Here is a 26,356-nt window from a genome sequence, read left to right on the forward strand (position 1 = left end):
ATTATTACATCATTTATTCCCTCATTACAAGCAGTTCCAATTTCCCCAGGATCTGAGGGACAGAAACTGGTTATCGATTAGTTATTTATCAGTACCTAAGCAGGGCACACTTGGATCTGCATCAGGGTGCTGGTATATGAACCACAGCGGGGTAAGAGAGAAAGGGGTCTTTGCTTTGGGAGGAGAGGAAAAACCATCTTTCCAGATGCAGGCTATCGCATCAAGTTTTGTAAATAAAAATGAACATATGTAAAAAGGAAAACATTTTAAATATAGTTGTAGCAATCCTTAGTTTGAAATAATATTTAAAGGTGAATTAAAAAAAAATTATATGGTTGAAGTTTCCCAGCTGCTCTTCTGTTTAAAGGGAGGTGGCCTTCCCACAGTCTCTCACTTCTCCCCACGCTCCTACGATTTTCCAGGGCAAATTCGGTGAGCACCTCCCTCCTCTCCGTCCCCCCGTTTCCTGAATATCAAGCCCAGATTGTACAGTGGACCTTCCCGCGCGCACGCGCGCACACACACACACACACACACACACACACACACACACACACCCCCCCTTCCTTTTCTAGAGTGAAATGTGTTTCAACAACATTGTAACCCTTCAAGTTATAATTTGTTTGTGGATGGTTACAGTCACAATACTTTAAAAAAAATTTAAGTGTCTTCCAGTTTTCTGAGTTTCTTAAAAGGTCACCTGGATCCTACACGGGTAATTACCCTTACACACGTAAGGTGTCTACCCCACAAGATCCGCTAGACCATAAGCAGTTAGCATCCATCAGGTACACTGCTCTAGTTTATGTACTCTCTGCTCCATACACACACAGTGAGCGTGCATGTATATGTACAGATTATGCCAGTCTGCGGCACTCTACTTAGAGACCAGGTGGCACTCCCTGCCCTTCCCTCGCTCCCTCCCTTTCTCAACATCTTTCTCGGCCCCGCTCCCGTCCCAATTGCGCCTGCGCTCTCAAGCGTGCGCCGCGGAGTCCCCGAGGCCCCCCTACCGAGGCAAGCTGGAGCTCGGGTCGTCCAACTGTCTCGCCAGCAGCGCTGTGGCCGAGCGCGGCCTGCCGGGAGCTAGCGACCATCTCTGTGCTTGCGGCCCGCCCCCTCCGAGGTGGGAGTTGCCAGCTGCCTCCGCTGCAAGATGTTGCGTTTGAAAGGCCCAGGGGCACGCTGCTGGCGGTCTCGGTCGTCCCGGAGGGGCTGGTGGAGGGTGTGGTCACCGGTAGTGAGGGGGGCCGGGGCGGACGCCGCGCGCTACTACTGGCGGTCCACGGAGCACGCTCTCGTGGCCTCCACCTGGGACCTGGACCACCACTATGTGCACCGCAGCGTCATCCCCACCCTGCACTTCCAGCCCAGCCTACCCAGGTGAGGACCCTCTCCCCACCGCCCCTCGCCCCAGGAAGAGGATGAAGACTTCGAGAATCTGAGAGACTTCCAGCATGGCGGTGGGAAACAACCTCCGACCGATGGACTGACGGACAGACGGACAGACGGACAGACGCACAGACGCACGGACTGACGGGCTGGGAGTGTGCCCAAGGAGGCAGAGGAGCCTGTTAGTTAAATATTTGAAGGGACATCGGGAAACGAAGCCGAGACGTGCAAGAAGAAAGAGAAAAGAATCAGGCCATGTCCAGATGTTAAAACTGTGGATGATTTAGGGATGGAAGAGAGGCAAAATAAGCACAGTGGAAAAACTTGGCGTTTAATGTAAATTCCAGCTGAGCCGAAAAGAGTGCAGCCCGCAGACAATATGGGACAAGATTTGCTCCCTCAAAATGGGCCTATTTTTAAAAAAAATCTCAGCAATTCACAAACACTTTGCCAAAATAAGCCTTAGGCATCCATGTATATGTGATATGTACGTGGCTTATGCACAGATTGGTTTTATGTGTGTAATCTTTTTGTCATTTTTATTCATAATTAATCATCATTTATAATTCCTGCCGAAGTTGGGAAAGACTTAAGAACAATGAAAAACACATCCACATAGCATTGCAAATAAAATATACTAGTACTGCAAATAGAATATTTGCAAGATCTTAATTGAATTTTTTCAGATATCATGGATCATAATTCTCATCTTTCTCCCCACCCCAGGGGAAAAAAGACTCTACAAAAGATTTTTCTCTTTCACCACACCATTTCTTACCAATATTATTTTTTGTCTTTCTAGTGAAGCACTTCTTTCTCATTTTATTGTTCCATCAGATTGAACTGTGTAGTTTCTAATTGTTGATCACTCCTACGTTTTTATCTCCATAGATAAAAGGCTATCTCCATAGCCTTAGACATATGCACATTGGCATTAACTAGTTTTTATTGGCTTTTATTTATAATCCTTACAGAAGCTGAGAAAGAGATTTATTCAGTAGTATGAATAGAAAAGAACATTCCCAAAATATAGCAAATTTACTAGTATTACAAACCTTTGGAGATCTTACTTGAATTTTTTTCAGAACTTTTGTGTCCGAGATCATCGTTCTCATATTTCTCTTTTCTCCAAAAGGAAACTTTTCATTTCTATAACACCATTTCTTCCCTATTATTTCTGTCCTAATTTATAATGAAACACTGCTTTCCCAGTTCACTGTTTCATCTCTGTATAAATTATAGTGCCTGATTGTTGATTACTCCTATGCTTTATTTTATTAGGTGGCAAGATTTATGGATTAATACTTGCTTTCTAGTTGGATTCAAACTCTTTCTCTGTTATATGTATTGATTGGTAATAGAAGAGCTGATTATAAGTGTGGAAAATGTTTCCATGTCACTATGTGAGAATTAGTTTCCTTACTTAACAGTTGTACTTGCTTCATAGTGTTGCAATACATAACTGACTGGAATGAAATCTGTGAATTCTAAGGGTGCCCCTCCAATTATGAACTGATTGACCTAAAATTCTGCCTCAATACCTAAACATACTGAATTTGCTTTTCTTAAAATCACACAATTCCAGATTACCAATTCCAGAGTTGGAGGATTCCATCAAAAGATATATGGCTGCTCAGAAACCTCTTCTGGGAGATAATGAATACAGGTTGGACCACTGAAATGTGATAGAAAAGTTTTCCATATTAATGACAAATGTAAAAATTCCTCATAAGTTCCTTCAAAGGCTGAAGTTGTCAGCAAATAAGCATAAATCTTTTATGTGAATATTTTTCTTGGTGTTATGTAATTTTCCACATCTCTTAATGGAAGGTAGAATATTATAAAGCTGAAAAAATCATTGCAATCCTCAATTCACACTTATAGGCCCTCAGGCTTTATTGTACTGCTCTAGGCATTAATCAGAAATTCACAAGATAAAAAGTTCTGAACTTGAGAAACTCAAAACATGTTAAAGAGAAAGCAGCATTGACAACAAAAAGAAGTTTCCAGTAGTGCTTTGGTGACCTTGATATTTGAGCCTTCCTAGCACCATATATCTACTCAGGCTGCATAGAAAAAGAAATCTGCTTTATGGACACTTATTTATTTTATAGGAAGATTTTAACACTAGATAGTTTATTCAGTTAAGACAAAATAAGAGCTGAATATATTTTTGCTCTTGTTAACTTAGCAGTTAAAATGCTTCTATAATTACAAGATATTTTCCTCAAGCCAGTGTTAGAGATCAGAATTTAGAGGTGGTAGGAAACTTAAGAGACTGTCAAAACTATCTCATTTTAGTTAGGATGAGATAAAAAATTGTTAGCAAAGATTACATAGTTGGTCAATGACAGGAGTAGTATTTAGAACCTAGGTTTGGCTGCTAAGATAGTGAATTTTTTTTTTCAAATTAATTGTGAGATAAGCTATACCTGTGGAGAATATAACAATTTAGGGGAACAAAATTTTTAAAAATTGAGTAATACACAGCCATAGGAACTAGATAAAATTATGTGTGGTGGTGGCAAAAGGCAAAGTAGCAAAATTATAGAATTTCTCTTGAACAGAGATATTTTAAGGCTATTAACTATTCATGTGACTAATGAGTTTTTAAAATTATATTTTGTTTCCTTACCTTTCATCTTGGTCTTTAAGTCTGAGATTAACAGGAACAAAAAATCAGAAGCCATGTGAAAATTTTTATTAGATTTTGAAGCAAAAGAGAATTTAAAGAAATGGAAATTCTAAAAGTGCAAATGTATGTGTTGAGATGAATAAGTGAACAATTTAAAAATTATGTTATATTATCTAGTATTAACTTTTTCTTTTATAAACTATAGAAATACTGAAAAACTTGCAATGACTTTTAAAAATGGAGTTGGAAAAGAATTACACAAAAATCTTATTGAGCTTGATAAAAAGAACTTTCATACAAGCTACATAACAGGTTTGTTTATCCTTTTAAAAATATTAGGCATTATACTTTTACTTTAATTTTTAAATTCTGTTTTCTGCAGTAGCTGTTTCAATTCTAGATACTTCAGGAAACCTATGTGTTAATCTGCTTATTGCTAGAATGAAAACTTTATTGAAAAATGTAATGATTATTTTACTGCTTCTTTAATTTGTTTTTGTTACAATGTCACATTTTATTCTTTGTAGTAATTTATCTGGAATATATTTTTTAAATGAGATACTTATAGTGTGGGATTTTCTGTTTTCTTCATGTTACATCCTCCTTTTATATAAACTGAAGTGGAAATGTTTATCCAAAGATCAAGGAACTTGATTTTTAGCAAATCTTAATTAGGTAAAAGTAACTTTTTGGAAACAAAGTTCAACTCTTCATATAAGCTAATTCATTACTGAGGGAGAAAAAGACTTTTTTTAGGTGTTGATTTTCAAAGCTCACATTGATTGAAATTAGGATTTTTTCTAGATTATGCAATTCATTATTCAATAATAAAGGGACCTATTTTTCTCAAGACTTATCTTTTCAGTTAACCTTGGTTTGCAAACTTCAAATCACTGTCAAATCCTTCCTTTCTCAATCCAAATATCGAATCTGTTGCCAAGCTTTCATGCTTCTATTTCTACACCTTTTCCATTCTTATTCTTCCCTTCACTCACATTGCTTCTTTTTTAGTTTAAACCCTTATTTTCACCTGGAACAGTAGAGTAGACTCCTTATTGGTCCCCTTGCCTCAAATCTTCTTCCTTCTCCCTGCCCCCATTCTCCTTCCTCATACTTGTCAGTGTGATAATACATACAGACTCTTCTGTTTGACATTTAAAGCCATTAAAAAATCTGTTTTCAGCTATTCTTTCCATATTTATATGTTGTTCCCATTTCATGTACTCTAGTATTTGGCCTAAATGGTTGCTTTTTTTTTTTAAGCTTTAAAAAAAATTATTGTTTTCTGAAGCTTTTTATTTTCAAAACATATTCAAGGAATTTTTGTTTTCCTTCTCAGTTATTTTTTTTTCTTTCTAGATCCAATTTTTCTTGTTCAGCAAGATAACTGTATAAATATGTATACATATATTGGATTTAACATATAATTTAACATATTTAACATGTATTACTATCTGCCATCTAGGGGAAGGGGGGGCAGGAGGGGAAAATTTGGAACAGAAGATTTTGCAAGGGTCAACTTTTTTTTTTTCCCCCTGAGGCTGGGGTTAAGTGACTTGCCCAGGGTCACACAACTAGGAAGTGTTAAGTGTCTGAGATCAAATTTGAACTCAGGTCCTCCTGAATTCAAGGCTGGTGCTCTATCCACTGCTCCCCCTAGCTACCCCCAAGGGTCAATGTTGAAAAATTATCCTTGCATATGTTTTTTATCATATCTTTTTATTTACAAAACATATGCATGGATAATTTTTTCAACATGGACCCTTGCAAAACCTTGTGTTCCAATCCCCCCCCCATTTCCCACTCCCTAGATGACAAGTAATCCAATATATGTTAAACATGATAACAAATATATATGTAAATCCCACATAGGCAAACATATTTATAAATTATTTTGCTGCTGCACAAGAAAAATCAGATCAAAAAGGAAAAAAAGGAGAAAGAAAATAAAATTCAAGTAAACAACAACAATAGAAGTGAAAATGCTATGTTGTGATCCACATTCAGTTCCCACAGTCCTCTCTCTGGGGTAGATGGCTCTCTCCATCACAAGATCATTGGAACTAGACTGGCCTCCCTTTTTGCTCATGATTTTTAATTTCCTCATCATAAAGCATATACTGTTCCCTTTCCTTAAAATGCCCTTTCTCCTCACTTCTGCCTGAGAATTCCTAGTTTCCTTCAAAGTTGAGCTATATACTAGTTACTGATGAGGCCTTTCCTTATCTCCCCAACTCCTAGTGCCTTCCTTGCCAAAATTATATTTATTTTGTATATATTTTTATAAATTTTAAAATATTTACATGCTGTCTCCTCCAATAGAGCAGAATAACTTTTTCTCTACCTAGTACATGCCTAGCATATAATAGATATTTAATAAATGCTTTTTTGTTTGACCTTCGAAGTCACCTAATCTAATAAATGTTTAACTAAATTAAGCTTCCTCAATTTACAAATGAGGAAATTGAGCTGAAAAAAGAGTGAAATGATTTACCTACATTCACAGAGAAAGTGCAAGGCAGAGGCAGGATTCAAACTCAGATCATATGAACATGAGGCAATGTGGTATAGAGAGAAAAGTAATAAATTTGGAGCCAGCTCCTCCATTTACCGTTTATATGATCTGAGCTAGCCCCAATCTGGGCTTAGGTTTCTCATCTGCATAATGAAAGGGTTGGCAATATCATAGGAGCATAAATCCTAGGAGATTTTAGGGGCTAGAAAGGACTTTAGAGGACATTGATTCCAACATTTTGCAGATGAGGAAATTGAGGCACAGAAAGGCTAAGCATCTTACTCAGCTTCAGGCAAGTGTCCAAAGAAAGGTTTTGAATTTGGGTCTGACTCTTAAGTTCAGTAATTTGCCAGCCTCTAAGGTTCCTTCCAACTTGATATTGATGATTTCATAAATCAAAATTCAGCATTCTTTCAATCATGTCTAATATAAATAATATTAATTTTTAAAAAATTATTATAGCTTGGCATAAATGTCAGATTTGTGAAATTGATTTCTACTTAGATTGTCTACCCAATCTGCTCATTTAGTAGATGCACAATAAATGTTTAATAGTGACATTTCATACTTCAAAAGAGCTATAATTTCATCAGTGAAAGGTCGTCTCTCTACTGACGCAAATTGTAACCTTATTGTGCCTCAGGAGACAATAATCATGAACTACTGTGACTAAAAAAATTAATCACCTAGTGGCCAATATTCTAGAAATTCAGAAATTCTCTCTGGATTTCATAGTCAAGCCTTTTTTTTTTTTTTGCATGGCAAAATACTGTCCCAGGCTTCCACATCAAAACAGCTTGACATTGGCCAAAGCTTATTCTGTTAGCATTGCTTTGGGATCCCAGCGTCATCTCTATACCATGATAAAGGCTTAGAATAGGACTTTGGTAAAGGGTGATATTTTATGTTAATGTTATTTTCTCCAAGTGCAAATGAGTTTGATGTTTACTAATTAGTTCATTAAAAGTACTACTATAATTCCTTCTGTGGTATATGGATAACCTTGAGTTTTCAAAGACTGGTGACAAAGTACAAGCTCCGAAAGGTCCTATTATGCTAGAAAGGCTTCATTTTAAAGGACTGTGGACCAGAGATTAGCCCAGAGAGGCTCATAAGCAGGCAGGCCTCAAGAAAATGAAAACAATATTAAATTTCAAAGAGGGGTGGCATTTTGTGTCAATGAAGGAAAATGCTCATACCAGTGAAATTATAAGTCTTTAATATGTTAATCTCAATTTGTATATTTTTAAGGCAATTTCAAATTCTTGTAGATAATTAATTATGGAAAGTCTCTGGCTTTACTAAATGGTACAAATAAGTATTTTCCACCTACCACAAATACTAACTTAATAGAAGCCAAACACTTTTACAGAAACTTCCTAATTTAGTATTTAACTGCTAACAAGGAGTTTATCAAATAGTGGCTGTCAAATAGATATGTTGCTTTCAATATATTAATAAATTGCTTTTCTGTACTGTTTACTAGCTTACTTGTTTCCAGTGAGTGAGTAGAAATTCACTATTTTGTAGAAAAGGTCTATTTATTTTGTCTAAATATCATTTTAATAAAGTTGGTAATATAATTTCCCAGCTGACAAAATTAGAAGCATGTTAGAGTATACCAATGTGGTATAGAGAGTTGGCCTCAAAACCAGGAAGATCTGGTATCAAGTTCTAGCTCTGTCATTATTAGTTGTGGGACTGTTAGTCCTACTTTACTATCTGTGAGTCTAATTTTCCTTTTTTTTGTTAAATGGCAACATTTGCATTACCTTCCTCGGAACTTTTTTGGAAGATTTAAATGAAAAAAAATGTATATAAAGTAATTTGCAAATTTAAGACCTTAAATAAATAATTCTTTTTATTATTATTGGAGAATTCCTTCTTCCTATTAATGCCAAATAAATAAAAGTTTACTGGAACTGAATTTTTCCTTGACATAATAGTTGCTTTATGCAAATATACCTATATAATATAATTATACCTTAGTTGCAAAAAACTATTTCACTGACTTTTATTTATCTGGTTTTGTTTCTTTGTTTTTGCAGGTCCATGGCTTGATATGTATCTTTCTTCAAGAGACCCTATTGTTTTAAACTTTAATCCTTTCATCACATTAAAACGAGATCCACAGGAATCATACAATAACCAACTTGTGAGAGCAACAAATCTGACTGTATCAGCAATAAAATTTCGTAACTCTCTAAGGAGTCATATCTTAGAACCAGACATTTATTATGTCAACCCTGAATGGAGTAAAAGTAAGGCCTTTAAAAGGTTTCTTAGCCTTCTTCCAACTTGTATGTCTTGGTATGGAGCATATTTTGCAGAAGCTTATCCTTTAGATATGTCACAGTACGTTCATCTCTTTAACAGTTCCAGAGTTCCTAAACAAGATAAAGATGAACTGTTTTCAGATCCTGCTGCACGCCATCTGCTAGTGATGAGAAATGGAAATTTTTATGTATTTGACATATTGGATCCTATTGGAAATATTCTACATCCATATGAAATACAAGCACATTTAATTAATATTTTACAGGATGGGGAAACAGTAGCTGAGTATCCGCTGGGCTACTTAACCACTGAAAACAGAAATACCTGGGCAGCAGTAAGAGAACAGCTTCTGCAAGCTGGGAATGAAGAAAGCATGTACAAAATTGATAGTGCAATATTCTGCTTGTGTTTAGATAGTTTTATAATACAAAACAGTACTCACCTATCACATTGTATGCTTCATGGATATGGTTATAATCGTTGGTTTGACAAATCTTTCAGTTTAATTATCACTGGTGATGGGACTGCAGGGATAAATTTTGAACATTCTTGGGGAGATGGAATTGCTGTTCTCCGTTTTATTAATGAAGTATATACAGACAGCACGAAGCATCCGGCAGTTACACCAAGAAGTACTACTGCTATATTATGTTCTACAAATGTAGAAAAGCTGGAATTTCATATGAATGAATCAATTCAGTCAGCTGTGACTGTTGCACGTCAAAAATTTGATAAACAAATACATAAAATGACTGTGAAACCACTTGAGTTTAGGAAGTTTGGGAAAAAATACTTAATGCAAGAAAGAATGAGTCCAGATGCTGTATTTCAACTTGCATGTCAGGTTGCTGCTTACCGTCATTTTGGGAAAATGGTTCCTACATATGAAGCATGTAGTACTGCTGGCTTTAAACACGGTCGCACAGAAACTATTCGACCTGCAACAATTTATACAAAACAATGTGCTCAGGCGTTTATCAGAGACCGGAAAAAGTATAATGCACAAGAGCTAAGAAAGCTAATTGACAGCTGTTCAAAATACCACAGGTTTTTACAAATGGAAGCTGCATTAGGTTAGTTTTATGCTACCTTGTAAAGTTCATAATGAAAACAGTATTGTTAACATTTTTAGTAGTCCAAAATTAGTCATTTCTTAAAACTTATTATTTTCAGTAGAATTTTTTATATTATTGATTGCACAGTGAAATTTTAGTGTATTAGATAACTTCGGACAAAAAGAAACCTTCTAAAATTTATATAGAACTTCACATTTACAAAGCACTTTATTTGTGGCAAGCCTGTATAGAGACAGTATAAGTATTATTATCCTCATTTTATAGATGAAAAAAAATCAAAGTTCAGAAAAATTTACTTGCTCATGAATTCATGTAGTAAACACAAGAATCAGGACACAAACCAATCCTACTGCTCTTTCCATTACTTTTTAATAAGAAAAAGGTTCTTCCTCCTTGAAGTGAAAAGAACATTGATTTTAGAAAATCTAGATGCCCAAAATACTTTGAGGGTATTTATCACCAAAGTGGTGACATGCCATAAATGAGGGATTCCTGAGACACAATAAATGGATAAGGTACAGGGTTTTAGCTAGATCCATGAGATAATATAAACAGATTGAGAATTTTCCTAATTTTTTTAGTTGTACCTCCACATTCTATAGAAGTGATGTCTTTGCTACATGTTTTACTTTCTGAATAACCAGCTGGAACTCTTGAACATGATAGCAATTTGATCTATTTTACAATAGCTTGATGACTCTAGTCAAGTCATTTAACTTTCATGTGATATTATTTCATCTCTAAAACAAGGGAATTAATATTTAAACTTTATACCTTGAATTTAGAAATTAACTTAAGAAATTAAAGAATATATAAGCATACTTATTTAACCATTTCAAGTATAGTTTTCAAAAAAATTAATAACATACTACACTTAATTTTACCCAAAAACATCATTAAAAATGTAAACTCTATAAGGTTGATATAAAGGAAATGCATTATGAAACAAAATACTAAACAAATCTTAAAAGTATGACAGAAGTTTATTGTCCTGTTTATTTTTGGAGTTCAGACTTTTAAAACTGAATGTAATGAGGGATTTGGAGAAGATTTAAAAAAAAAAATGTTCCAGGAATACAAGACAGAGAAAGGACATAAAGGTAAGTATAAGCATCAGATAGATTGCTTAGGGAAAGAAAGTAGGAAATATTTTGTTTGTTTTAGGGTTCTGGTTGTTTTTTGTTTAGTAGGTATTTTGAAAAGTAACAGATTTTCCACAGCTCAGGTATTATCCTTGCTATATTTATTATCCTTGCTGAGCTTTATCATAATTGAGGGATTTCCAAGATACAACAAATAGAAAAGCTAAAGGATTCTAGCTAGATCGATGAGGTGATATGAACAGATTGAGAATTTTTCTGATATGTTTGGTTGAGTATATATATCATCAAGCTCTACATGGGCAAGGAATATGTTTTACTTACTATATGACAAGCTAGGACTCTTAGGCATAATAATAATTTAACCCCTTTCAGAAGTCTCAGTCATCAGAAATTCTTACTTAAGGTATATGATCAAATTTTTAAGTAAAATTTTTTGTTACCTCTCAACTTCATGTTGATTTCAATGGCAATTTGTTAAAATTCCTTTCTGACACTGAGTGGGATAGTAGGAAGAAAATAGTGAAAAAATAGTTTTTTTCTTTTTTATTTCAAAATAGAAAAAGGAAAAAATTTGCCATGTTCACAACAGAACATGAGAGAATTCAAAATATGAGACAACAAATTTCCATTGCAAGAAAGCCTATGTAATAAATACTACACAGTTTGTGTTCAAAGCTGTCCATCTTTTCTTTGCTTCCTTGTAGGTTTCTTTTGTTCTCTGTGGTATACTTTTTACTTTATTCTTTTTCCCCCTTTTCTCCCTACCACCTCCCCCAAGAAGGATATGTATGTATGTTATGTATGTATTTATAAATATGACCACAATTCATTGTAGCCATATTTATAAATACATATATATATACATACATATATGTAACTATATGTATATATATATATATATATATATACACACACACACACACATTATTCATATACATCTGTTGGTCTGTACTACACTTGTTTTCTCTGAAAGAGGATAAAATATCCTTTATAAGTCTAAATCTACCAATTCATCATTTCCTATACCATGGCAATATTGTAACCATATACAATCTAATTATTTTAAATGATCTAAAACAATATTGATTAATATGACTGGCATATAGTGTAGTTTCCTTATTTTTATTTTTTGATTAAATTTATTTTTGCTTTAACTTTGAGATCAATGATTACTAATATTGCTTTTTTTTTTCCCTTCCTAATACCAATCTACTCTGGATCATTATGTTTATGTGTATCTTTTATTTCTTATCCCTACTGACTCCTCTGCTTCATTTCTATCCACTAATTTGCTTTGCTATTAATTAACCTATCCTTGGTAACCCAGGATTCCGTCTTTATCTTCTTCCCCCATCTTTCCCCTTACACACCTTTCTATGTTCCCCCTTTCTATTAAGTTCAGGTTTTTTTGGGTAACAAAATCCTAAAAGTCTGGCAACTCATTGAATATCCTTTTTTTCCCATTTAGGATTATACTTAAAATTTATTGGGTGGGATATTTTTAGCCCCCATCCTAGTTCTTTTGCTTTTCAATATATAATATTTCAAGACCTGTGGTCTTTTAATGTAGCCACTGTTAAGTTTTGTGGGATTCTAATTGTAACTCTGCTGTATTTACATTGTTTTTTCTTGTTGCTCATAAAATTTTCTCCTTGATCTGGTGGTTTCAGATCAGTTTTCTTCAAGATTTTTTTTTTTTAAATCTAGTTTCAGGAAGTCCAGTTATTCTTAAGTTTTCTCTTCTTGATCTGTTCTCAATTGTTATTTTTCCACTAGAATTTAAACATTTAGAAAGAAATTGATTTGGGAACATTAGGATAGGTCTATGGTCTCCATCTCTTTTAGTTTGAGTAAGTTTTATAACTTCAAATTTAAAGTATTTGTTAATACAGAAAATCTTGTCATTGTTCTACTTCCATGATCAAGAACTCTGAAATTCCATCATCCAACCATAGTATTCTATCAATCATTTCCCTGTGTTCCATTTTTCTTCCGTTTTATATCCTCATCGTGACCTTCAGTCTATGTATTCCTTAGTACTTTTCCAGGCACTGATCTTGCCTCTTATTTTACTTCCCAGATTTAACTCTTAACTAATTTGGCTCGATATGATTCTCTACTTCTGAGTCATTCGTGCCTTTCCTAAGACCAACCCTGGCTTATCTCCACTATTTATCTTCTCTACTTTTATTCAATGCTAGAAAGGAAGGTAGAAAAAATATCTACTGTGTTGACTAGTTGCATTACAAATTTATGGTCTCTAATCTCAAATAGGTCCTCACTGAAGCAAGGCAATACTTTTACTCTTCCCTAATTCATTCTCTATTGCATTCTCTACAGTAGCTATTTAAACCATCTTTCTCTGGTCTCTTGCACTATTGTTTCCTCCTACCCTCACAACTAAGAACTGCTCTTTGTACTTCATTAGAAAGATAAAAGTCATTAACTGTGAGTTCTTTTTTCCCTTTTCTGACTCTCAGAACACTTTCTCATTATCCCTCATTTTCTCCTTTACTCCAAAACTAAACCCTCCTTATGTTCCCTTAATTACCTCCTTTTCTGACTCTTACCATACTGCCCTAACGATCATCCTTTCTTTTTATTCATTTATCACTTCATACCCACATGTTCCTCACCATTTCCCATGTCTCCCTTATTCTATTTTAAATTAATTTCAACATTATTTTTAAATTTTAAGTTCCAAATTCTCTTCATTACCCACTGAGAATTACATGTGAAATTACGTAAAATATTAGCCACATTTCCCCAAAGAGTAAGAAATATAAAGGGATAAAATTATACTTCAATTTGTATTGAGTTCTTCAATTCTTTCCCTAGCAGTTTTTTCATCAAGAGACCTTTGGAATCGTTTTGTATCATTGTATTGGTCAGAGTCATTATGTCACAGTTGATCATTATTACAACCTTGCTGTTATGGTGTTTCTTACTTCATTTTTACATCAGTTCATATGGGTTTTACCATGTTTTTCTGCAATCACTTCCCTTGTCATTTCTTATAACAGAGTAGCACTCTATCATAAGCATATGCTATACTTTGTCAGCCATTCCCCAACTAGTGAGTGTCCCTTTGATTTCCAATTTTTTGCTACCACAAAAAAGTTGCTATAAATATTTTTAATGTATATATCCTTTTCCATTTTCTTTGATACTTTTGAGATACATACCTAGTAGTGGTATTGTCAGGTTAATATTTATAGCTCTTTAGGCATAGTTCAGATAGTTACCCAAATTGGTTGAATCAGTTCACTATTATACCTGTAGTTCATTAATGAAGCTATTATTTTTTCATCCTTTCTGGCATTTGTCTTTTCTGGTAGGTGTGTGGGGATACCTCAGAGTTGTTTTAATTTACATTTCTCTAATAATGATTTAGAGCATTTTCTCACATAAATATAGCTTTGATTTTTTTCTTCTAAAAACTGCCTGTTTATATCCTTTGACCATTTATCAGTTGAGGAAGACTCTTATTTTAATAAATTCAACTCAGTATATATGAAACCTTTATCAGAGAAACTTGATGTAAAGTTTTGATAATATTTTATTGTTTATACTATACTTTGTTTCCCTTATTATCTTCTCTAATTAGGCCTATTTTTGCTTTTGTTTTGGCTGAGATCATGATTACTATCCCTGCCTATAAGCATATTAAATTCTGCTCCCTTTTTAAACACTATGTGTGTCTTTCTATGCCTTTTTTCTCCCTTTCCTCTGCAATTTTCCTATTAACTATCCACAACTGAATGTGTATATACTACCTTAGTTGAACCAATTTTTTCCCTTCCCATTTTCTCCTTTATTGTAAAAGCTCTTTCTTGAGTGCTTTTTATATGAATTTTCCCCATTCTATACTTTCTCCATTCTCCCTTCTCCCGATGCTTTCCTCTTTCTCACCCTTTCATTTTATTTTTTTTTTGAGATCCCAACATAATTGACTCATACTCTCTGTGTAGACCTCTAATAATGATGAAGTTCTTATTTGAAGTCTATTATGATTGCTTTCATATTTACTTTTTTTTTTTTTTTTTGCTGAGGCAATTGGTGTTAAGTGACTTGCCCAGAGATCACACAACTAGGAAATATCTGAGGTCGGATTTGAACTCGGGTCTTCCTGACTTCAGGGTTGCTACTCTATCCAAAACACCACCTCGCTACCCCTTCATGTTTATTTTTTATGTTTCTTTTGAGTCTTATGTTTGAATGTCAAATTTTCTATTCAGCTCTAGTCTTTTCATCAGGAATTCTTGAAAGTCTTCTTTTCTCATGAAATATTTTTCTTTTGAAGGATAATATTCACTTTTTCTGGATAAGTGATTTTTGGTTGTAATTCTAGCTCTTTTGCCTTCCAGAATATCATGTTCCTTACTCTCTGCTCCGTTAATGTTGAAGCTGCTAAATTTTGTGTGATCTTGACTGTGACTGTATAATATTTGAGTTGTTTCTTTCTGGATGCACCAAGTATTTTCTCTTTGATCTGGGAGCTCTGTTATTTGGCTATATTCTTAGTTTTTAATTTGGGTTTTTCTTTTAGGAGGTCATTTGTGAATTCTTTAAATGTCTACTTTATCCTCTAGATCTAAAGAATTGGGGCAGTTTTCTTTGATAATTTCTTGAAATATGGTTCCTAGGCTCACTTTTTTAACATGGCTTTCAGGTAGACTATCTTTCTCGAATCTGTTTTTCAGGTCATTTCTTTTTCCTATGAGCTATTTCCTATTTTCTTCTTCTTTTTGATTATTTTGAATTTGTTTTATTGTTTCTTGATATCTCATGAAATCTTTAACTCCTGACTGCCCAATTCTAATTTTTATGGAATTATTTTCTTCAGTGAGATTTTGTACCTCCTTTTCTGTTTGGTCAATTTTCCTTTTTAAGGAATTCTTCAGTATTTTTGTATATGTACCTTTTTTTTTTTTTTTAACCATGATGTTAATTCTCTTTTAATAATTTTTAAATATCATTTTCATTTATTTTCCCAATTTTTTCCTCTACCATTCATTTCTTTTTTTAACTCTTGTTGGGTTTGGGTGCAAATAGCATTTTTCTTCATAGCTTTTTTTTTTTTTTTTTTTGGATAGCTGTTTTCATATTGTTGTCTTATGTTTTAGTCTTCCCTGCCAGTCATGGCTTTTTATGATCAGTTTCTATTTTTGTTATTTTCTTATTTTTCCAGTTTATTATTTTTTTTTTTTTTACTTTGAATTTTAAGCTAAAGTTGGGCCCTCCTCATCTTAGAAAATATCAATTTTGGGGCTTTTTGCTGCCATGTTTTCAGAGCTAGTTATTGGAGTTTCCAGAAAACTTCCACCCTGATGTCCCAGGCTTCTGCTGACCTAAATTTTCTTAGGCCAGAAAAATACCTCACTCTGTCCTTTGTTTACTCTACCATTCTGATTTGGTTTTGAAGCGGTATTTTTAAATTGTTTGGAGGAGAATGCTGAAATAGATCAGCTACATGATTGTCCCAGATCTGCCATCTTGACCCAGGCCTCTCTCTCATCTTTACAAAACCATTAGTAGGCCCTTTTATTCCTTGAAGCTTTTATCCTAGTCTCATTGTAATCCAGACTCCTAGTAAAAGCTATCTAGTTTCCTTGTATCTACTTTCTCACTTCTCAGTTCTTTGTGATCTATTTACAAATAAGGTATTTGTAAAGCAATTATGTCAGCACCTGGCTTACAGTAAGTATTTGGTAAATGCTTATTCCCTTCTTTTCATTCAACCAGAGGAGTTTTCCATAATCGTTTTTTCATTGTCATGTCCTTTGATATGTCCTTCCTCCTTTTCGTCCTCTGTAGCATTTGACGTTGTGACTTGACACTCCTCTCTTGGTTTCTCTCTCATTTACTGGTTATTTCTTCTTCTCCTGTACTGAATCATCATGTCTCCACAACCATACAATAATTGTGGTAGACCATTTATCTTAAAGCCTTGTTCTAGACCTACTATTTTTTGTTTTCTTGATAATCTAATCCACTCACATGTGTTTAATTATTATAATGATATCATCTGTACATCTAACTGCAAACTATTGAATTGTAGTCCCACATTACCAACTACTCATTGAACCCTTCAGTTTAGAAGTAGAAGTTTCATAAACTTATCATCTACAACTTATGCAAACTCAGTGTCATCCTCAATTCCTCACACTTAATCCAAATATCTAATTCTTTTGCAAATCTTGTCATTTCTGCCTCTATAATATCTCTTGGATCTATTCTCTTCTTTCTATCAATCATGGATCCCATTCTTATTCAGGCCCTCCTTTTCTCTTATTCAGACTGTTATTTTTCCTTTTTCCAGTTTCTCTAACATCTAAATTTATCCTACAAACAGTTGCTGAAGTGATTTTCCCAAATTTGAATCTAGCCATTTTCTTTCTTTACTTAAATTCTAGCGACTCCCTGTTTCTTCCTCTGTTCTTTAAAGCCTTTTATCACATCTTGCCCCGAACTTGTCTTTCCAGCCATATAAGACATTATGCCATACATTATGGAACAACCAAAATGGCTTTCTGATCATTCACATATGTACATACTATTGTAACGTGCTCTCCTGGCAGTTACAATTACTAGTCTGTCCTAGACCCACCAGAGTACCTTTGACCACTGTCCTTTGCAGTGTGAGCTCTACCCGGCTCGCCTCCTCTGAGGCCTTCTAAGGTCTCTGGCCACAATCTCTTGAATCTATAGCTTAATAACCGGTAGCGCACTCAAGAACAACCACGTGTAATCTTAAAAGCCTTTATTATACCTACTCACATAATGCCCTAGCTGATGCCCTGACTTGTTGGTTCCCGAGTGAACACCTGGTCAGAAGACCCATGTGTTCACTACCAAAATCCTTACCTCTTTCGGCTACCCATCTTGGCTTGGCCACCCAGGCTAGGAGCCAGGGTGAACAGCATGAGGTTAAAGAGGGCGGTTGCTGCCTGCAGTGGGCTTACATAGGGCCTGTGAGGTCACACACACAGCCAATCAGCGAGAGAGTCACCCATTACGAAGCTATCTCATCGTGGCCAGGATCCCGCCCAAGGGCAGTCCTAATACTTCTGGGCCTCAATCTCCTGATGCACTGTGTCCGCCCATTTAAAGGGCCCTTACATACTATAATCTCCCTTGATAGAATATAAACTATTCATGAGCAAGAACTTTCACTTTTATATTTGTACCTTGCTTCTTTGAATCCCTCATTTCTTTCATCTCCTTGTGTTTATTATTGCATGTGTGTACAAATACATAAAATAGGCTGTCTCTTGTGAAAGAATGTGAATTCCTTAAGGACAAAGACTTTCATTACTTAGTGCCTGGTACACAGTAGAGATATTTGTTTAATGCTCATTGATTGATGTAGACTTGTAAAATTATTCTTATCTATGTTCTCCCATATATTTTCCAGTAAAGATTCTAGAGGCCTTTCTCTAGCTAGATCTTTAATATTTTGTGGGAATTAGTGTATTATTTAGGTTATCTAACTGCTAATCTTGTGCTTTATATATATATACCCAAAAATTGATAAAATTATCAATTGATACAATAAAGAATGATAAAGAAAATAAATAATCTATTATATCATAGAAATCAATAGAAAATTAGAACTTAATGAATAATTTACCAATAGATGAGAATAAAAGCTGAGAAAATCATGACCTTGAAGGTAAATTATAAAGATCAACTTTGCAGAGGGAGAAAACACAAACTTTTACAGAAAAATACAGTGGAAGAATTATCTATTTGATAGCTCAAGGTTTAAGTCACTCTATATTTGTCTTTTTTCCTCCACCAACATTTTTAGGCTCTAAAGAAAGATAGTCCCTTTTAAGAAAGTGAGTGGAGCTGCAGAGTAACAACAACAACAATAAAAAACCCTGCCAGGTTAAGCTTAAAACTGTGCCTCTTCACATTTGTTATTGTCCTTTGCCTTTCTCCTTTGTGCTAATTATACATTTTCTTGTTTTGCAATTACTTTTATACTTGTTATGATTTTCTACCCTTCAGACTTTTGTAGTAGTAATCTTTTACAAGATTCAGAATTTAAGTTAGAAGAATTTAGAATTCATCTAACACAGTCCTTTAATTTTATTATTAAACTGAGTCTTTTACTCTCTGGTCACAGCAATCTGTCCTTCAATAATCCTGAGTGGCTCCCATTTGCCTACTGAATAAAGTTCAAACTCTTTGGCATTCAAGGTTCTCTACAGTTTGGTACCATATTTTCTAGTTTTACTATCCAATGTAATTGGATTCCTTTCTGTTTTCCAAACATACTTTGCCTCATTGCTTTTAATCATATTGTTTCTTTTAGCTGGAATGCCTTCTTTTTCTTCTCTTTGCCTACTGAATTCCTATCCATCCTTTTAAATTCAGACATTCAAGTGCAGTCTCCATGAAACCTTTCTTGATTTCCTGGTTGCTAACAACCTTTTCCTTTTGATCAAATAATTCTTAGTTTTGCAATTCTGAAGTGCTTTTCATGTGATGTTGTGTATCATAGTTATTTGTATTTTATATCTCTCATTTTCTTTTTTTTTTTTTTTATTATAGCTTTTTATTTACAAGATATATGCATGGGTAAATTTTCAGCATTGACAATTGCAAAACCTTTTGTTCCAGTTTTTTCCCCTCCTCTCTCTCTTCCCCAGATGGCAAGTAGACCAATACATGTTAAATATGTTTAAGTATATGTTAAATACAATATATGTATACATATCCGTACAGTTATTTTACTGCACAAAAAGAATAGGACTTTGAAATAATGTACAATTAACCTGTGAAGGAAATAAAAAAAGCAGGCAGACAAAAACAGAGGGATTGGAAATGCTATGTAGTGATTCACACTCATTTCCCGGAGTTCTTTTGCTGGGTGTAGCTGATTTTATTCATTATTGAACAAATGGAACTGATTTGGTTCATCTCATTGTTGAAGAGGGCCACGTCCATCAGAATTGATCATCATATAGTATTGTTGTTGAAGTATCTAATGATCTCCTGGTCCTGCTCATTTCACTCAGCATCAATTCATGTAAGTCTCTCCAGGACTTTCTGAAATCATCCTGCTGGTCATTTCTTACAGAATAATAATATTCCATAACATTTATATACCACAATTTATTCAGCCATTCTCCATTTGATGGGCATCCACTCAGTTTCCAGTTTCTGGCCACTACAAAGAGGGCTGCCACAAACATTTTTGCACATACAGGTCCCTTTCCCTTCTTTAAGATCTCTTTGGGATATACGCCCAGTAGTAACACTGCTGGGTCAAAGGGTATGCACAGTTTGATAACTTTTTGAGCATAGTTCCAAATCGCTCTCCAGAATGGCTGGATGTATTCACAATTCCACCAACAATGTTTCAGTGCCCCAGTTTTCTCACATCCCCTCCAACATTGTGCATTATCTTTCCTTCTCATTCTAGCCAATCTGACAGGTATGTAGTGGTATCTCAGAGTTGTCTTAATTTGCATTTCTCTGATTAATAATGACTTGGCGCATCTTTCCATATGGCTAGAAATTGTTTCAATTTCTTTGTCTGAGAATTGTCTGTTCATATCCTTTGACCATTTATCAATTGGAGAATGGCTTGATTTCTTATAAATTAGAGTCAATTCTCTATATATTTTGGAAATGAAGTCTTTATCAGAACCTTTAACTGCAAAAAATGTTTTCCCAGTTTATTGTTTCTCTTCTAATCTTGTCTGCATTAGTTTTGTTTGTACAAAAGCTTTTCAATTTGATATAATCAAAATTTTCTATTTTGTGATCAATAATGATCTCTAGTTCTTCTTTGGTCACAAATTCCTTCCTCCTCCACAGGTCTGAGATATACCTCTCATTTTCAATAGATTTCAATCTCTATCAGAACAAGGATCATGTCTTTTATAAATTTTATATTTATTTTAGTACTGTGCTTTGAACACTTTAAGCACTTACATGTTGAAAGAATATTGGTCTGAAGTATTTCACTTTTGGATTTCCAATACTTAATAAGATGTCTTACAAATAAATGCTGATTTGAACAACATAATTCAGTTGGGCTAATTTGATATATAAGCATTAGGATTTACAGACTATAATTAGATTATTTTTAATTGGTATAATTTCCTGTTAGAAATATTGAAGAGGAGAGTCACATTTCAGGTGCTTGGTTAGCTATTATCTTTCATTCTTGAAGAGGACAAAGTGACCCTATATTGGGGTCAATATATGTATTGTATATATTGTATATATACAGTATGTCTGACTGTGGCTGATCAGAACAATACAAATTTGGAAGATTATACAACAGGTTGGATATAAATAGTCCACATGAACATTTGGTTCCTTTATAGTTATAGAGTTCTTATATATAGTTATATATATATATATATATATATATATATATATATATATATATATATATATATATATATATATATATATATATTATATCATATATATATATATATATAGAGTTCTTATATATAGTTATAGAGTTCTTCAGAAAAATCTTGAGAGTGTCCTTGTATCACATGTGTATTTGCCTAAACATAGTCAGCCCATTGGAATTGCACTCTTTGAAGTAGAGTTTGAATGCTTGGCAGTTTAACTTGAGAAAGGACCTCATTGTCCCAGTACCTTATCTTGACAGGTGAGCTTCAGAATCTTACTAAACCAATTCAAATGGAGGCAATTCAATTTCTTGACATGATGCTAGTATACTGTCCAGGTTTTATAGGCATACAACAACATTGTCAGCTCAATGGCTCTATAGATCTTCAGTTTTGTAGGCAGTCTAATACATTACTCTTCCCACCCACACTTTCTTTTGGAACCTCCTAAACACTGAGTTAGCTCTGGCAATGAGTGCATGGACCTCATCATTTATACATAAATCCCTGAAAAGTGTACTGCCAAAGTTGGTGAACTTATTCACATGAATATTCAGAGTTTCTCCATTTGTTGTTACTGATAGTTCCATACATGGATGGTGTGGTGTTGTCCTGTGTTTTCTTGGTGTTAATTCTTAAGTCAACAAAGCCCTAGAGCACTAGATGCTTTGCTATATGAGAGGAGTCCAATGGCATTCAAAACCTCTTCAATTCGACTATAAAAGGATTGACTTCAGTATTGATTGATGATGGTCTGTTGAGAATACTTTGGAAGTATTCAGCCCATCTCTCCAGGATTATATCCTTATCACTAATCAATGTGGCTCCATCAACACTGAGTAGCTGAAATGTACCATAGGTCTTTGGCCCATAAATAGCCTTCAGAGTATCATAGAAAAAAAAAAAAAAACCCACTTTGGATCATAATTATTACCTTGAAATTACCTACTTTTTAAAAAATTAAGCTAAGAATACTGCATTTCTCTGAGCTTCACTTGCAATTTACTTTTTTTTTTTTTTTTTTTTTTGCAAGGCAATTGGGATTAAGTGACTTGCTCAGGATCACATAGCTAGGAAATGTTAGTGTCTAAGACTATCTTTGAACTTAATAGTTTTCCTGACTCCAAGGCTGGTGCTCTATCATTACTCCATCTATCTGCTCCTCCAATTTACTTTTGATAAGGATGAAATATTCTTCTGATAAATCCTATATAATTCTCTTTTTTTTCACTTAGCATCTTCTGAATTTCCCCTCTATTTTCATCAGACCAATCTTGAAGTTTGCCAGTGACTCATCAAAGTCCAGTGGCAAGTCAAAATCAAGATGATTAGTGATGATTTGGGATGCAGTAGATGTCCTTAGTATCATAGAAAAAAAACCCACTTTGGATCATAATTCTACCTTGAAATTACCTACTTTTTAAAAAATTAAAGCTAAGAATACTGCATTTCTCTGAGCTTCACTTGCAATTTACTTTTTTTTTTTGCACACATATAATTCTGCATTCTGAGTCTTTTACCTTTTATATTAGGAGAAGATGTGCATATTTTATAGACATCGAGAACTGTGGTTAGTGATTTCATTGATCAGAGTTAATTCTTAATTTAAAAAAAAAAACACTAGCTTTTTATTTTCAAAATATATGCAAAGATAGTTTTCAGCATTCACTCTTGCAAAACCTTTTGTTCCAAAACTTTTCTCCCTCACTTCCCCCCAGATCCTTCCCAAAACAACAAATAATACCATATATGTTAAACATATGTAATTCTTCTCTACATATTTCCACAATTGTCATGCTGCACAAGAAAAATCAGATCAAAAAGGGAAAAAAAATGAGAAAGCAAACAAAAACAAGCAAACAACAAAAAGGTGAAAATACTATGTTGTGATCCACATTTAGTCCCCACAGTCCTCATTCTAAATGCAGATGACTCTCTCCATCACTAGTTTATTGGAATTAATTTGTAATTCTTAAAAAATTATCTTTTACAATATTTTATTATAAAAATTGTTTTCTTATTTCTGTTCATTCTGTATCAATTCAAACCAATTTCTTTTAGCATAATAGTATTCCATCCCATTTACATATAACTTTTATTCTACATATATATTTTATTATTCTATTATATATTTTATATTATTCTATATATTTTTATTCTATATATACTTTATTCTATATATTTTATTTATATACCTTAATTTGTTCATCCGTTTCCCAATAAGAGGTACCCCTCAGATTCTCATTCTTTAACATAGCTAAAAAGAACTGTAAATATTTTTTCACATACTTAGTCAATTTTGCTTAGGACTAATCCCTTCCTTACTTTACTTTCCCTCTAATTTCCCCTTACATTTTCTTAAATATTTTCAGAGTTTTGATTTTAATATTTTTATTGCCTCATGGAATATTGACTTTTATTTGGTCCATTATTTAAATTTTCAGACTTTGTTGCTTTGATAAGGTTTTGCCAAGTTATTAATTCCTTTTCCTCTTCTTTCTTCCATAGCTCTTAATTTTTTTTTCCATTTTTTTCTCATTTCATTGGTTAAAAAAATATTAAAACTTAAAAAAACCTCTTGTCTTTTATAGGAATTCTATTTGAGTTTGTGCATGAGCTGTATTTTTCTTTGAGGCCTTATAAGTATTTTAGTCATTCTCTTTTTCTGGGTTTGTGCCTTGAGCACATATTTGGAACTATCTGCTTCTGAATTTCCTCCTTTCTCTGTAGACTACCTAGGATCTACAACAATTCCTTATTTCTACTAAGTCCCTTCTGGATCTATGACTTAGAAATGGATAGTAGGCAACAAAGCTGTCAGTTTTCACCTCTTCCTGTTGTTCTGGTATGCGACTGTACTATTTCTTGCCTACCTGCAGAATCTCTTCTTGAGTGCTAGTGTTGGCTCCTGGCCAGACCCTATTTCCAGTATGCACAGACTGTTTTGCCAGTCTCCTAAAGCCAACCTAGGCTGGAAAAATGACTCACTGTAACTTTCTCTTGGATTTTCCCATCAAGATTATATCTAGTGCATTTTCTAATTTTATTTAAAGTAGTTTTGAAAGGGAGCTTGTTTCACTTCTTTCTGCTACTTTGCCATCTTGACTCTATCTCCATATATATATATCATTTTAAAATTATATACATTTGCTACTCATAATAATGCATATTATAAAGCAGAAATTAAAATGGACGGGAGAAAGATAAAATAACATTTTAATATAGGGAGTCAATAGGGTGCTACTGGGGGGTTATTGAATAGGAAAGTGATGTATGTTTTAGGATAATAATTTTTTTTCCAGTTTCTTTTTTTATTTTTATTTTTTATTATAGAATTTTATTGACATAACATATGCATAGGTAATTTTTCAACATTGTCTCTTGCAATCACTTCTGTTCCAACTTTTCCCTTCCCTCCCTCCACCCTTTCCCCTAGATGGCAGGCAGTCTTATAAATATTAAAGTACATCTTAAATATAATATATATGTATACATGCATACAGTTCTCTTGTTGCACAAGAAAAATCAGATTCAGAAAGGTAAAAATAACCCGGGAAGAAAAATAAAAATGCAAGTAGTCCACAGTCATTTCCCAGTGTTCTTTCTTTGGGTGTAGCTGGTTCTGTCTAACATTGATCAATTGGAACTGAATTGGATCTTCTCATTATCAAAGATATCCACTTCCATTAGGATAATCATTTTGGCAATTATGGAGAATGGTTTGAAAAGGGGAAAGACTTCAGGTATGTGGGCTTAAAAAACAATCCAGGTGAGAGGTGATGAGGGTTGAAGATGGTAATTGTGAGTGAAGAAAGGCCTCCTTTATGATAAATGTTGTAGAGGCAGAAATGGCATGATGTACCATTATATGTGGAGAAAGTAATTAGTTGAGGTTGTTAACTTGAATAATTATGTCCTTCAACAGATATAGAAAGATTTAGAGTAGAGGTTTGTTTGGAAGGCAAAATAATGAGTTCTCTATTAAACTTCAAAGTTGATTATTTCTAAGTCAAGGGCTATCATAGGTACTTTTTGTTTGCAGCCTTATTTAAGTTGACTAGATAATTACTCATTTTAAAAATAAGTGATTTATCTTAAAAGCTATATTTGAATGTGTTTTGTTTTTTGATTTAGGACAAGGATTTGATCGACATTTGTTCGCATTGAGGTATCTTGCAGAATCCAGAGGTGGCCCTATACCTGAATTTTACCAGGACCCAGCCTACCACTACATTAACCACAACATCCTTTCAACCAGTACATTAAGTAGTCCTTCAGTTTTCCTTGGTGGATTTGGACCAGTTGTACCTGATGGCTTTGGAATTGGATATAATATCTATGACTACTGGTTAGGATGTAACATTACTTCATATATGGAAAAAGATTTAGATGAGTTTCTATTTAGTCTTGAAGGTAGTTTAAGTGATTTTTTTGATGTTTTTGAAGGGAGATCACTTAACACTGACTAAGGAAACTATTAGTGTATACTTCTAAAGCATTTTCTTGGTCCATAAATAGAAAGATAAAAATAGTTAACATGGTATTTTTATTTTTAAGAGTTATCTTACATAATATATTCTCCCCCTTCAGTTTATATAGCATTAGTTAGTATGAGAATATGGCCTTCCTTGAATGTTTATTAATAATCCTATGTATAAGAAAAGACTTGGAGATTTTTAATCAGTGAAATAAAATGCAACTAATATCTTGTCCTAGATTGTCCTTGTTACAACAATTCCATGGAAGCCTATGGTTCTTCAAAACAAACATTCCTATGCTGAAATTTATTTTTGGTATAGTCTTGGTTTTATTTTTAAATGCTTCATTTTATCTTCACATTTTTTTTTTCTAAGATATATCCTTTGAGAATAGAAGAGTTTTTTAAAAATTGGATTAGAAAAGTTTTAATTGCTCTCTCCAAAATTGGTACCTTATCACAGGTAAAAATAAATGCCTAAGAAATATATATA

General features: G+C 33.8%; 1 protein-coding gene across 2 annotated transcripts; it reads left to right on the top strand.

Annotated features, from left to right (window-relative positions):
* Positions 1-972: 972 nt before the first annotated feature.
* Positions 973-26,103, top strand: LOC141550924 (carnitine O-palmitoyltransferase 2, mitochondrial-like). 2 transcript variants are annotated; one of them, XM_074282045.1, is made up of 5 exons: positions 973-1,383; positions 2,978-3,058; positions 4,233-4,339; positions 8,591-9,892; positions 25,521-26,103. In XM_074282045.1, exons 1-5 carry the CDS (start codon positions 1,157-1,159, stop codon positions 25,853-25,855), a joined length of 2,052 nt encoding a protein of 683 aa, XP_074138146.1. In that variant the 5' UTR covers positions 973-1,156; the 3' UTR covers positions 25,856-26,103. The 2 variants fall into 2 exon arrangements, with proteins under 2 accessions (XP_074138146.1, XP_074138147.1); XM_074282046.1 differs by lacking the exon at positions 25,521-26,103 and adding an exon at positions 10,908-11,774.
* The last annotated feature ends 253 nt before the right edge of the window (positions 26,104-26,356 follow it).

Source organism: Sminthopsis crassicaudata, chromosome 1, assembly GCF_048593235.1.
Source record: "Sminthopsis crassicaudata isolate SCR6 chromosome 1, ASM4859323v1, whole genome shotgun sequence".
NCBI classification, from domain to species: Eukaryota; Metazoa; Chordata; class Mammalia; order Dasyuromorphia; family Dasyuridae; genus Sminthopsis; species Sminthopsis crassicaudata.